Genomic DNA, 13,964 nt, shown 5'->3' with positions numbered 1-13,964 from the left:
CATAAAACTTAACTTTAAAGACATGTATTGCGTTAATTTACATACTAATAAACATGAAGAAAATGTTTGATTCAAGTATATATATCTAAAATTCTATGAAATCCAAAGTACGTTTATAATTTAAGAAAAATAGAGAAAGATGCATGAATAATTTCCAAGATCAATTAAAATATAGAATCTAAGTATGAAAACGTGCTCCTATATATAGCAAGCACTAGGGTATGGGCAACCCCGCCCACTAATCTTTGGACCGCTCAACTAGTTCATATAGGTGGTGGCAATGTTCTCAAACCTATTCTACATCCTTACCCATTTTTTTACCAGTTTTTCACACGCACTCCCATTTCGTTTGCGTCAGCGTCACATTATCTCAATCCATAATCATTCCTAACGTTGTGTCACTGAGTTCATTTAACGAAAGAAATGAATTGAGAGGGAAAAACTTTTCCTTCTTTCTCTTTCTCTTCTCCTCCCTTTTTTTTTTCTTTCATTTCCTTTTAATTTGAAGGAAACAAATCCTTCTAAATTACCATTACTTTTTCTTCCCTTTCTTCCTTTAATGAAATTCAGATACTCATTTCTTATTTCTTTTATTTTCTCTCTTTAAATGAAACACAAGAATACAACCGTTCTTGTCTTTTCTTCTTTAAATGAAATTCAGGAATACAACCTAAACCCTTTGCAACCATCCCTAACATAACATCGCAATCAATTTTTCAACCATTTAATTGATTTCCCTTTAATTAAATTAACTAAATTATTTTAAAATTAAAAAACATAAATATAATATAATTTAAAATAGCATTCTACTAATTAAAAAATACAAAAAAAAACATAGATAAACTCATAAACTTAAAAGGTTGAAATTGAACTCGCGAGTACTGGTAAGTCGGTATCACATATATGATCGATGAGATTAAATCACAAATCTATATGTGTATCTTTACTATGCAGTACAGTAATCAAGTCTTCATTGGCAACATTGTTGTTTGGATGATCGGGTATGTATTTCGGCGATATCGCTCTACCCTCGTCCTTTATGACCATGTTTTATAAAATGATGCAAATGTACATGATCTTCCTTATTTTGTTAGGATGCAATGGTCGGGCTGATAATCGAATTATCCCCCATTTTGCTTCCAAAACACCAAAATCCTTTGCATACTTCTTTTTTATTTTGTTTCAACCGGAAAAAGTAGTGTTTTGGCAAACACCGACCATGCAAGTATATACCATCGGCAAGATAGTAACCTAACTCAGAATGGTTCCCATTCACATCAAACGAAACCTCAGTGATGTTTCATGCATTTGCTCATTGAATATCGGAGACTGGTTTAGGACTAATAGGTTGTTGTTCAACCCGGCAAGACCAAAAAAGGCATGCAATATCCATAAATTTTGTGAGGAAACCGCTGCAAGGGTTATCATTGGGCACTGATGATGTCCTCGCATGAATTGGTCTCGCCACTCCGTTGGATAATTCAGCCAAGGCCAATGCGTACAGTTGATGCGCCCTATAATCCCCGGAAATCCATGGAGTCTGTCATGCGCCTCGTATAAAAGTTCTATATCGTGACTAGTTGGTTTACAATAATAGAGTTAAGTTATCATACAATAATCTTTATCATACAAAAACATACGCGAATCGATTAAGCGTTGATTTCAAAATCACGCGGTGGCAAATTGGTAATTAATTATTAGGAATTACTTCCAATCCGAATTCCAAATACGCTCAAACCGAATTCCATTTACGCTCATATCAACATATGTAAGTTATCGCTCAATTGGACGACTATTGTTCTCTTTATCCTCATAGCTCTCCTTGTTCTCGTCAAAATAGAACCTTCAGTAATCCTCGATATCTTTAATCTTTAATTGATCTATTAGTCCAATTCACAAAGCTTAATTAATCAATTAGGTTTTTCGAATCTAATCGTGAACCGATTCATAGTATTTTGGTATCGAGGTCTGATTTGATATGTTCAACATCAAACTGATTTACGCAATCGATTAATTGGAACAAAAAAGGAATTGAATTAATTTACAATTTTGTCATCACATGTTTCTTGAAATCGAAGGCGTAGGTAGTCGTGTACATTAATGTATGATAAGGATTTTTGTATTCTATCCTTTATCTACAATAATTTTCTTTTTTTATAAAAATTAAATATAGTGTTACAAAAGTAATGTAAAACGTCGCGTGACATTCTTTCATACATAGCTAGTATCTTGTCATATGTGTCGGCAACAGCCTCATATGCTAGTTGTTGAATAGTGGACGTGTACTTTCGAAGGCATGAAATTCCCAATTTCCCACTAGCATCATTACGTTGCTGAAAAATATTCAAAGTATACCTCCAAATTGGCAACAATTCGTAAGAATAATGGCCGCAACATCCAAAACCTTCGCCTGAAAATATCTCCGTTGAATTTTGGATCTTCAACAAAGTAATCTCTCATTAGTTGTCTGTGTCTGGCTTCGGGATCTCTGCATATATAACATCTTTTTTCTTTGGGTTGATCAAATTGTCGCTCATCCAACTTAACCAACGAATTTGAAGACTGTTTGTTCATGATCACTGGAATCCGAGCTGGACAATGAATACCAAAAATATCTAACTTTGATAACATGTGTAGAGAATTTTTTTAAAATAGAATAGAGATTTTGAATTAAAGAATGAGTAATTTGATTGGTTTAAATATAAATAAATTATTAAAATAATTGTTTGTTATTCAGACAGTCATATCACCGTTAAAAGAGCATCGGAGGATGGATCAAAGGAATGGGGTGCGGCAACTACATCGACCATCAGCAACTTTTTTTGGTACCGGGGCGGTGTTCCCGTAGGTCTCGCATGGTACTGATTATGCCCTAACTCCCGAGCCTCATTGCAACCTGAAGAACAACATAGAGAGCTCCTATAAATATTAGTACTGCTAGTAGCTGACATTTACCATTGATTTCACAACATATTAAGATGGTGTTTGGGATTGCTTATTTAATTCTAAAAGTGTTTTTTTGTCAAAAGTGTTTATTGACTTATGACTTTTTGAAAACGAGTTTTTAAAAAAGTGTTTGGATTTAGCTTATGTGGCTGGAAAAGCCACTAAGCCAATAATGTATTTTTTTTAAAAAAGTGTTTGGCTTAGCTTTTTACATAAAATGACCAAAAAGGATATTCTTATATATTTAAAATCATTTACTACGTATAATCTTATATACTTTACAAATTTTTAGACAAAAATTATAACTAAATAAATTACAAAGTATATAATATAAAGTCAACATGTTATAGTGATATATACGTGTTTCTTTAATATTTTTATTTGATCATGGCGTTAGAATTAATACACGTTCTTTACATATACGAACACAACCATCTATAAATAATAATATATAAATCATAAATAATGTTTAATGGATTCTAGTGTTCATATAATATATAATATAAACTACAGTAATACAATCACAAGAATACTGATCGGCATGAACACTTCTAATAATATATAATATATCTTAAAATATAAGTTAGAGCGATGTACAATAACAATTAATATAGAAAACGTACGCTAGTCGGCAATGAGAGAAGAACAACAGAGGAGAAGAACAACGACTGAGAATAATGAACGTCGTTTGATGATTATATTTTAGATTAGGGTAAACGGTGGGTAGATTAGTAATTTTCCAATAAAAAAGCCAAAAGCTTTTTTGAAAAGCTAAGATTTAAGGCTTTTAGAAAATAGCATTTTCAAGCCAATCAAAAAGCCAAAACAAAAAGTACTATTTGTCAAACGTCTTTTTAGCTTATTGGCTTCTTGAAAAAGCCAATAAACATTTTTCAAACTCAATCCCAAACACCCTCTAAGCAAGTTTACATATAAATATTAGGTTGATGGCTTTTATGAACAAAAAAAAAATTGTTTTCTTATACTGTATAATATAAAGAGGTTTGTTATTTATTTAAGATTAAATATGCATCCCAATTATGTCGTATCCCAAAACGGTGAGTTTTGATTAATAAACATCCCAATTATAGCAAACTCGCGTGGAAGTCCATGTATCAATTGCAAAACAAGGCAAGATTCGTTATGAGGATTGTCAATGTCTCCAAGTTGATCGGGCAAGTCTTTTGAGTCGTTGGCAAGAATCATGACTAAAGAGGAACATGCGCCAAAAGTAGGTTTGAGAATTTATCTTCAAGGGTTTATAAAATAGTCACCCATCTCATCCCCTGATTTGGGAAATGGAACGACCCTTAACGGGCTTATAAGATCATACCAGGAGCTTAATAATAAATGTTTATACTTTTATTTATAATAATATCAACTCAGAAAAATTTAATCTACTTCTAATTATACTCATACTCCATAGCGATCTCAAAATCTCGGCTTCTAGGGAAGATGGAAGAGACCACCATTCACACTCTCGGCTTCTAGGGAAGACGGAAGAGACCACCATTTAACACGCTAAGATGCCATGGACCAAAAACCATTTGTATAAAGGTTTTACATTGAAACATAATGTTTTAAAATGATACCTTTTCAATCTATTCCTGAGTTTTACTATGAATTACATTTCATTATTGATCGATTTTGTTGGTACCTCATGAATTATACCAATGCGCCCATGCGTCACCTAGCGGGCTCATATACATATCAAAATAAGCAATAACCTAGAGGCCTAAAATTATTAAGGCCCAATTTTGAAAAAAAAAAACCTGTGTGTGTTTGATTACTGGGCCTTCCAACACTTCAAAGGAACAAAACCCACAAAGAAAATGAAATAAGGAATCAGATACCGCAACCCAACAAAGAAAGAAGTCGTTGAGCAAACGAAGAGGAAAGTACTGAGCAGGCAGCAGCAGTTTTCGATTCTCGACCCGTAGGAAGTAATCATGATTCTCGAATCTTGATTGTAACGGACAGCCAGAAAAACTTGATGCAAGAAAAGCAAATGTAAAAAAATAAACCTCGTTGACTGAAACTCGAGTTACTCGTTTGAATTTCATGTGTAGACTGAAGACTATACTCCGGATATCTTTCAAAATGCAAGTGTGAAGTGTCCCAACCTCACAAAAAGTGGCCTTTATGGTTAATGTTTACTAAATATATGACACTTGTTTCAAATACTTGAGGCCAAAGGAATACATCTAATAATTCACATGCTAGTTGTTGGGTTATCATTGTTAATCGATAAAGAGAAGATATATCTGATTGGCATTTTGCCGGTTCAAGATGCTGTAGAAACGATATCAAATGGTTCAATGCTAACACAAGGTAACTAGTTTATATGACTATAATAGTTGGTAAAGAAAACATTGACCACATAGGCATACAGCAGCAGGCATGCCACAAAACTTAAGTAATAGCAACACTACAACATGCATACAAAAAAGTATCCAACGACTGATGGACAAACAATATGGTGACACAACATTAACCCATGACATACCTTTATTTTTAAACACCTTCATGGGCAATATGGTATTTTTGTTTAACTCAATTTCCAATTAGCAATCACCCCATCCCATGATGAGCTGCCAAGCATAGGACTAAAAGGATGCCAACTGCAATCTCTCACAATTTGGTCATGAAATTTCAGTCTCGCAACCTCAGCTCCGCTCACCTGAAAAGAAAAAAAAAAACAAAACATAACCAAGAAAAATATTATTTTTAGTAAACAAATTAAAATGGTTCACAAAACAAAAGTTAAAAGTTACCATATCATAAATATAAATGTGCGCATCAGCAGATCCAGTGTATATGTACTTCTGCCCCGTGCTGCAGCAGTCGTGATCAAAGATTACAATATATTAATATATTAACTTCAATCACGTGAAACCAGTAAATAAGTATAAAAAAAACCTGTATGATGGGGAGAAATAACATCTAATGAGTGTTCGCAAGACTCTGTGACCTCTATATGTAGCGATAGATAAATCATTTGGATGTTTTCGGTTTCTCAAATGTGACGGGTATTCCATCCATCTATAATCCCATTCAACATGTCTAGGCATTACGACTCTGCATAAAACATAACATAAGTAACAGATCTACAATTATATATAAAATAAATTAATTAACTATACCCGCGAGTATTTGAGGACATTTTCCTAATATCCCATAGTTTAATAGTTTGATCTTTTCCATTTGAAATGAAATATTTGCCATCTCCGTGACTATCAATGAACGTAATTCCTTCAAGATGTCCGGCAAGGATTCCAGATTCTTTCCCTCTTGTACCAAGACATCGCCTATCCCAAACCTAAAGTAAGTTATTAGTTAAATAATACATTGTAATTTAAAAAACATCATCAAGAGTTTACCTTACAAAGGTGATCATCACTCCCAGAATATAAAACATGACCAGCTTCATCGGCAAAACAAACAGTGTTAACATCCGACTGCAATGTACGACATAAACAAATCGTTTAGGAATATCACCAATACTCAAATTCAAATCCACAAAAGTTTAACAAAAATGCATTCTTTGATACTATGCAATAAGCATTTATAATATTTGTAATTATCATACCCTATGTGCTGGTATGCGAACATTCAACTTATTGGCTGCAAGATCATAAACATATATTGAATCATCACTACTTGCAGCCACAAGTTCTCGTCCATCAGTTGAAAATTTTACAGAAAAAATCCCAAATGAATAATCATCATGATCATCATCATCGTGACCAGAAAAATCCAGCCCCTCATGTATCTCCTACAAAACCAAAGTAAATAAATAAAGCAGTAGCAAAAAAAAACATAAAGCACTGCAAAAAATATATATATACCGTAACATTTGCAACCGACTCAGTCATACTTGATCCAGTATCCACAATATGAACAATAGGGGACATACTTGAATAAACCTGCCGAAAATGAACTAAAAACATCAAATATGTTCACGAAAAAGAAAATTAAGATGATACATATTATATATTACAAGAAAACGTTGATCGGGTGAAAGAGACGTGTCTGTGATCGTCCAACGCAAGCTTCTCGCACGGATATTTTTCTTAACTTTCCAATCGTTATCAACACTGTATATCTTAATATCACTGTCCTGTATAGAAAATGATTATAATCAAGATTACGAGATAACCAGAACAAAAAAAACTATAAATTAATTTGCACATTATACCTGAAATCCCGCAACAAAAAGAGTACCATCGGCCGAAAACTGCGAAACATAAGCACAACTATCCATCCTATCGATAACAGACGGACCATTAACAGGCAGGTATCTGTTGGACAGATGACACCGGTCGGAAGACGTGAATCTCGACCTACCGGTGTAATTACCTTCTCTCCGGGCTAACATTTTAACCGGGGAAATCGGTAACTTTTCGAATTTACCGGGCGCCACTCGGGTAAACAACTTATGGGGCTGAGACCTAAGCTTTGTTACTACTGCAATCTCCGGTAAGCCCTCACCGGAAGCGGCTGTGCCACCAATTATACCGCCACCGTCTAACCCGCACTGGCGGACTGACTTTCTTAACCTGCTCATTTCCTGAAGGGTGGACTCCTACATATATAATAAGCATTAATTTACAGGTACTATACTATTGGTGTGATAACAACGATAAGCCCTAAATTAAAGTAAGCACAAATTACAGGAATTAGTCGGGTTGGATGATCAATTACCTACCTGGTAAGTATGTATGTTGTTAATTGGATAAAGAAGAAGGTGATTTTAGATGGTTTGTGTAGGGTTTAAGATTATGAGCGTGCGATTGATCATACGGTGGGTTATTATTATTATTATTATTTTTGAAGAGGTTGGTAGTGTGATGATATACGTGTTCCTTTAGGAGGAATATGGATCTCTTGGTGGTGGAATCGATTTGCGGTCAGTCTCACTAATTTGACTGTAACCAAAAATCCTGGGGAAATTAGTGACCAAATATAATATTTTATTAGAAATGGGTGTGAAATCAATCACTACATATCTGCCTGAGCATCGCATAAACTTTACAAACATATGGTGTTTTACCTGGCGTTTTGCGTTGGACAGGTTGGATAACGCGTTGAATAGGTCGGATTTGTTTATATACATGTCACCTGAAGTGGTGCACTAATGTGAGTTTGGTTAATTAATATATAAAATATTAAAGTATTTAAAACTACATTTATCCGGTCGAAAAAACTCAAGTCATAGACATAAAACGTTAACATATTATAATTATAACTATTTTTAATAATTATTATAATAGACCAACACACCATCTTGGTTAGCATCCCAAATAATTAATCAAATAACATAAAACAACAAACTAAAGTTTGTGACACCAACCACCACTTTAATCCTATATAGATGAAAAATGATCATATGATAGGGCGGAAACGAGTAGAATCTCTACGCACAATGCGCTTGAGAGAAAGAATATCCCCGTTACGAATAGACGGTGCACTCTGTGTGACTCGGATATGACTTAGCGAATCACATTTCTTAGGATATGATTGGGCGGTGGTGTGGGATCAAATGACTCGGTGTAAAGTCAATCCTATCTATGGGTTCACGCTTAGAGATTTGTTGAAACTCTTTACTTCTATTGGGCCTAGGGTTGTCGAGGAGGCGTGTCATAGGATTGTGATTATAGGTTGTTGCAGAATTTGGAAAGCGAGAAATGAGAAAGTTTTTGAAGAAAAAGATGTCGAGATTGAAGACATAATCGGAGATATAAAGTCACTCATTTTCCCTTGGTACAAGCAGAGGTCTTCATATAGACAAAAAGATTGGCTGAATTGGTGTAAATTTTTGTTTATGTAGGCCTCCCTTTTTGTTTTGTTGGTAGCTTCTTTTCTAGTTGTGAAGTTGTTGGTGTTGGTGTTTATAAAAGTTTACCGCTCAAAAAAAAGATAATTATATAATAATATGGCTCATATGATATGTTTAATTATTAAATAACTAGCTTTAAAACCCGTGTATTACACGGATATGTTAATGTATGAACTACAATGAATAACTTAATAAAAATAAAAATAAAAAAGATAATTAAGTCTCTTTATATTATTTAATTTCTAAGACTTATTAAACATTGAATATTTGTTAAAAAAAACTATTAATTCTTAGATGTCTCAAAAGTTGAATGTTAGTGTACTTTTTAAATATAAACTCATTTATATACATTTTAATTTTAAAGAAAATATATTTTATGACACGTAATTATTATATCAGTATTTTTTATATTAAGTATGTTTACAATATAATTTATTATATTAATAATTCAATCAATGGAGATTGACCAATTAATACGGTATTTAGAATTTATAATCAATACTATATATTGAAAGATATTTTTTTTCTTTTTCATCAAAAATAGAGAAGTGATTTGGACGGAAAGTTGGTAGTTTGATTTTATGTGACTAATAAAAATGTCATATGCCCTATATTTGTATCAGTGTATAACCAATTTTCACCATTTTTCGATCTATGATACTCTTCATTTGATGTGACACACATTAGTGTATACTTCTAGTTATGGTATTTATATAGTAGATCCCATTTTCTCATTGTAAATTTAGTGTGAAAACATTTTAGTATTTCAGAATAACATCTCTCATTCTAGAAAACTGTAAATATGTTAATTTTCATAAATATAAAGAATGTTATTTATATTGTTATTAGTAACCATAAAATATGTTAATGTTTAATGTTATAATAATGAAGAAATGCAAGTCTAGTGACCCCTCCATATGCCATCGTAAAGTATGTTTATTTTGATTTGCCTTAAATAATTTTAATCGATTTTTGTTTATTAAACGGGTGATGTTATTCATTAGGAGTCGACTTTGAGTCTTAAAGCATGTCCAAAGTCGGATTTACACATGCAATGACCATTTGTTGAGTTTTGTGATTCTTGCTCAAATAAAGCATAGTGTAGCTATCTAGTGCACCTTGAGAAAGCAGTGAAAGCAAAACAAAACGATGTTGGTTATAGATTATGAGATATTAGGTATGAAAGCAAAGTGCATGTACTTATTTTCTTTATATTTGATTTGCATGTATGAGTCCTGACAGGCTGACAGGACAACAAAAGGCAAAGAGAATCAATAATTTCAAGTGAAAATCAAAGCAGGTATCAAAAACAGATTGTCACGTATCTTACCATTTTGCATAGCCATGTGCCCCCCCCCCCCCCCCCCCACCCCACACACAAAAGACACGACATGCATGGCTAAGTAATTTTCTTTACATGGTTATGCCAAATAAATAACAAACAAAAAACATGAGAACATAATTCAAATGTTTTCTATTGCAGCTCAAAACATGACTCTGATATTTTAAAATCACGTTGTCATGACTTGTGACAGTCGTCCCTATAAAGGTTTCTTTTAGGTCAAAGACTGCATTAGCATCCACGGCATGAAAAGCCAATTCTTATGCAAATATTTTTCTTATAATTGACTTTCAAACTATTTTCTTTATTGCTATTGTTTTCATGTTTTGATTTGGGTTTTAGTTAATGCAAATAAACAAAAGTTTTATTTTAGACTGCGTAGTGAAGACGACTTAGTATTATAATGTTGCATCATTTTGCATATTCGACAATCTCGTTATGTTACGCATGCATCATGGCACGAGCCTTATCGAATTTGTGTTATGTTGTAATTTACCCATACTCAACTCAAGACAGAACATTGTAACTGATCATTTATAGCACGATCAAACCCACACTAAATGAAAAGAGTACACAATTGAATCTGCTATTAAGCAAAATTTTATCACAGTTAATGTTTATAATGTTTCAAATTCAAGAACCAATATAAAACTGGTACCTATCAAATCAATTTGGATTATAATTCCCCAGTTGCTCCATCTGCCAGCTCTCATGAGGCGCGACATGTTCATGCTCAGGTGTATATTGCTGCACCCCAAAATTAAGTTAAACAAAAATATATAAAAAATATAAAGTGAGTGTCAAAACATGATTCCAAACTTCTCAATACCTCCATTTTGGTCAACAAATCTACTGCATTCGAGGCCGATAAAACGATGTCTCTAGCACTTGGCTTGATGAAACCTTCTTTCACTCCAGTGTCAAATAGTGCAAGCAAATTGTTGTAATATCCATCAACATTTAGCAGGCCAACCTGGCAAATAAAGTTTGGATTTTTTTCTAGTTTATGTATTTGACCCGTTAGAGATGTAATATAGCCTGAAACAACTCACGGGTTTTTTATGAATTCCAAGTTGTGACCATGTGATCATCTCTAAAACTTCCTCCATGGTTCCATAGCCACCTGAAAACACCGACACCATGAGTAGTTGATTACGATTTTTACGTACAAAAATCAACAAAATTCGAACATATTTATAAAAATACCAGGAAGTGCAATAAACGCATCGGCTTCTCGTGCCATGTCAGCTTTTCTTTCGTGCATATCTGATACAATACGTACCTCTCCAACGGATTCACCAGATATCTATCAAGATTAGCAAAATTACGCTCAAATAATCTTTTAACTGCTCACAATTTATAAACTAAAACGCTAAATACCTCAAGAGGTACAAGAGCTTTTGGAATAACCCTGCATGTGAACAAGCAATACTAGTTTGGTTAAAACCGGAAACACGTTGAGTAATAAAAATTAGTTGTCAATAGCGAATAGCGGTAAATAGTGGCTGGTCACCTATATGCTACGTAGCGAATAGCGTTACATATTTAGAGATAAAGGAGTGGAAAACTTTTAAGCAAATAAACAGGGTTTATATTCAAAAAAATAAGCTTTTACGGTGGAACTTGTGGAAGGTGCAACTGTTTGGTCGATAAATAAGCCTAAAAAATAGGTTTCTACATTTTTTTTATATTAAAACATAAAATAAAAAAAAAAAAAAAACCTAAATACTGCTATAATCACGCTAAATGACCGATATTTACACTGTGTTCCCGAGTTTCATTTAAGGATAGAAAAGAAAAGGAAGAGAATTAAAAGAGAAAAGAAAGAGAGGTGGAGGAAAATGTCATACTTTATTTCGTGTTCCCGAGTTTAATGAAAATGGAAGGAAAGAGAAAGAAAATGTAGGAGTTAATAGGCAATTAATGATACAAACACATTTTCTCTCCTAATCTCTCCAATTTGGAAAGATGATTATACAATTAAATTTTCTAGTCTTTTCTCTCCTTCCCCTCCCCTCCCCTCCCCTCCCCTCCCCTCCTTAAAAACTGGAACATGATTCCTTCACCTTTTCTTCTCCTTTCCTTCCCCTCCCCTCTTTAAATAAGACCCGGGAACACAGCGTTAGTATATAGCGGCCTATAGCCGCATCGCTACATAGCTCGCTATAGCAAGAATTATGTATGCATAGTTGTGGTGACAAGTATGCATACATAACAAGAATTGTTGTTTACGTATGTCATTACCCGAGAACTCGACAACCTCCATCAAAAACTCTCTGAGCTATCATACCCATTAGCCCAATACTTCCACCACCATATACCAAGCTTATCTTCCTATTAACCTATAATTAACAAAATAATCACAAAGTTTAATCAAGAAAACAATTGATGAAAACATCAAGATCCAATTTTTATAAGAAACCAAGTTCTACGAGGCATTTAATCAAACAGTTGGTGTGCAAACAAAAACAACCATCAAAATATAACAATAATAAACAGAAATCAATTAACCAATTCATCTCCCAAATGAGTAGCAGCAACACTGTAAACTTCACGATGACCCGGATGACTTCCACAGAAGACACAAATCGTCTTGAATTTGCTGATTGAACCCTCTTCCATTTCTCACAAATATTAATATTAACAAAACTCTCTTGAGTTTTTATTTGATCACAAAAAGGTAATCAACTTATCAAAGCAATATTGCATACTGCAATGTAATATAATATAAGAATATCTTTTGAAATAAATAATAAAGATAAAAGATAAAATGATATGATTTAAAATACAAAATTTAATTTTTTTAGGGAATATGTGACGTGGTGAAACCTTAAAAGAATGCCCGCATGCTTTGCTAGATTCAAGTTTTCAACACCTGTTTGGTACTTTTTAAAGAACATTTGATAAAAAAGTATAATAAAAAAGAGCAAAACAGAGTGATTTGATGATCTTTTGATGTTACTTGTTACCCATCATTGGCACGTAAATCTTACTCTAAAATCACATCTCAAAAGCCGTAATCAAATTGTCTTTTAACTTTTTTTGATATTTGTTTATAATACTTTTCAAAGCTAATTATTTTTCCCCGTGCGTTAATTTGAACAAAATAATAATAATAGGCTTAATATTGTAGCTGTTAAATTGTAAGACTGTGTGTAGTAGTTTAACTAAAAAGTGGGAAAAAAATCTCTCAATGTAACGTCCGAACGAGCTCCTTGCCCTTGGTGCCCCCAAGCCAGAGGCTTAGCTATCAAAAGATGGCGAGGTGGCTTGAGAGTTGAGACACTACCCCACTATAACCGGTCTATAATTGATTTACGTAAGATTGTCATATTAAAGTCTTCTAAAAGATGAGGTGAACCTAAAATCAAGTCCATGTGAATCGCTATCTAACCTCAAAGGTTATGTCTTTTCACGAACTTGAAATCAATAAAATTACATGCCTAAAATATTACAAAAGATATCAAAATATTATAAATTGAAATATTAAATATGATATGATATTGCTTTATTTGCTCAACTAATTATGCTTTGATATTAAGTTTAACTTTTAATTTGTCATTTAAGAATAGTTGAACTAATAGCCTTATTGCATTACTGATGCATCTGGTGATACCCAGCAAGTAAGTCAAATGGTGGTGTGGCCACAAAATTAAAAAAAGGATTACTAAAAAGAATTCATACAAGAGTTTCAACAAACACCTGGTGTGCAAACATACTGATGCTGATACATAACGAAAATATCGTATATTTGTAAAAGCTAATTATATAACTCGTGCGTTAATTTGAAAAAAATATTAGATTTAATATTATAGTTTTTAAGTTGTAAGAGAATGT

General features: G+C 33.2%; 2 protein-coding genes across 2 annotated transcripts; both read right to left on the bottom strand.

Moving 5' to 3' along the window:
- Positions 1 to 5,268: 5,268 nt before the first annotated feature.
- LOC143530724 (LEC14B homolog) lies at positions 5,269 to 7,552 on the bottom strand. Its single transcript, XM_077026183.1, has 9 exons — positions 7,145 to 7,552; positions 6,947 to 7,066; positions 6,795 to 6,872; positions 6,536 to 6,721; positions 6,327 to 6,404; positions 6,090 to 6,265; positions 5,866 to 6,024; positions 5,721 to 5,781; positions 5,269 to 5,626 (listed from the first exon to the last, which is right to left on the bottom strand). Exons 1-9 carry the CDS (start codon positions 7,511 to 7,513, stop codon positions 5,495 to 5,497), a joined length of 1,359 nt encoding a protein of 452 aa, XP_076882298.1. The 5' UTR covers positions 7,514 to 7,552; the 3' UTR covers positions 5,269 to 5,494.
- Positions 7,553 to 10,638: 3,086 nt separating this feature from the next.
- On the bottom strand, positions 10,639 to 12,993 carry LOC143530715 (cytokinin riboside 5'-monophosphate phosphoribohydrolase LOG8-like). Its single transcript, XM_077026177.1, has 7 exons — positions 12,639 to 12,993; positions 12,372 to 12,469; positions 11,508 to 11,538; positions 11,334 to 11,433; positions 11,180 to 11,250; positions 10,957 to 11,100; positions 10,639 to 10,874 (listed from the first exon to the last, which is right to left on the bottom strand). The coding sequence occupies exons 1-7, from the start codon at positions 12,747 to 12,749 to the stop codon at positions 10,794 to 10,796; spliced, it is 636 nt and encodes a 211-aa protein (XP_076882292.1). The 5' UTR covers positions 12,750 to 12,993; the 3' UTR covers positions 10,639 to 10,793.
- Positions 12,994 to 13,964: the final 971 nt, after the last annotated feature.

The sequence above is a fragment of the Bidens hawaiensis genome, unplaced genomic scaffold, assembly GCF_021521415.1.
Source record: "Bidens hawaiensis isolate Kalapana, Puna unplaced genomic scaffold, B.hawaiensis_p1.1 tig00009003_1, whole genome shotgun sequence".
NCBI lineage: Eukaryota > Viridiplantae > Streptophyta > Magnoliopsida > Asterales > Asteraceae > Bidens > Bidens hawaiensis.
Note: the sequence above shows the minus strand (reverse complement) of the source record. Positions and strands in the feature narration are given on the sequence as shown.

Excerpts from the sequence above, each read along its gene's own strand:
- LOC143530724 (XM_077026183.1), bottom strand. The coding sequence starts at position 7,513 with ATGAGCAGGTTAAGAAAGTCAGTCCGCCAGTGCGGGTTAGACGGTGGC. Across the intron at positions 6,722-6,794 it reads AGTCGGTTGCAAATGTTACG|GAGATACATGAGGGGCTGGA; the intron begins GTATATATATAT and ends TTGGTTTTGTAG. Across the intron at positions 6,025-6,089 it reads ATGTCCTCAAATACTCGCGG|AGTCGTAATGCCTAGACATG; the intron begins GTATAGTTAATT and ends TGTTTTATGCAG.
- LOC143530715 (XM_077026177.1), bottom strand. The coding sequence starts at position 12,749 with ATGGAAGAGGGTTCAATCAGCAAATTCAAGACGATTTGTGTCTTCTGT. Across the intron at positions 12,470-12,638 it reads CTCATTTGGGAGATGAATTG|GTTAATAGGAAGATAAGCTT; the intron begins GTTAATTGATTT and ends TGTTAATTATAG. Across the intron at positions 11,101-11,179 it reads TTGGAATTCATAAAAAACCC|GTTGGCCTGCTAAATGTTGA; the intron begins GTGAGTTGTTTC and ends TTTATTTGCCAG.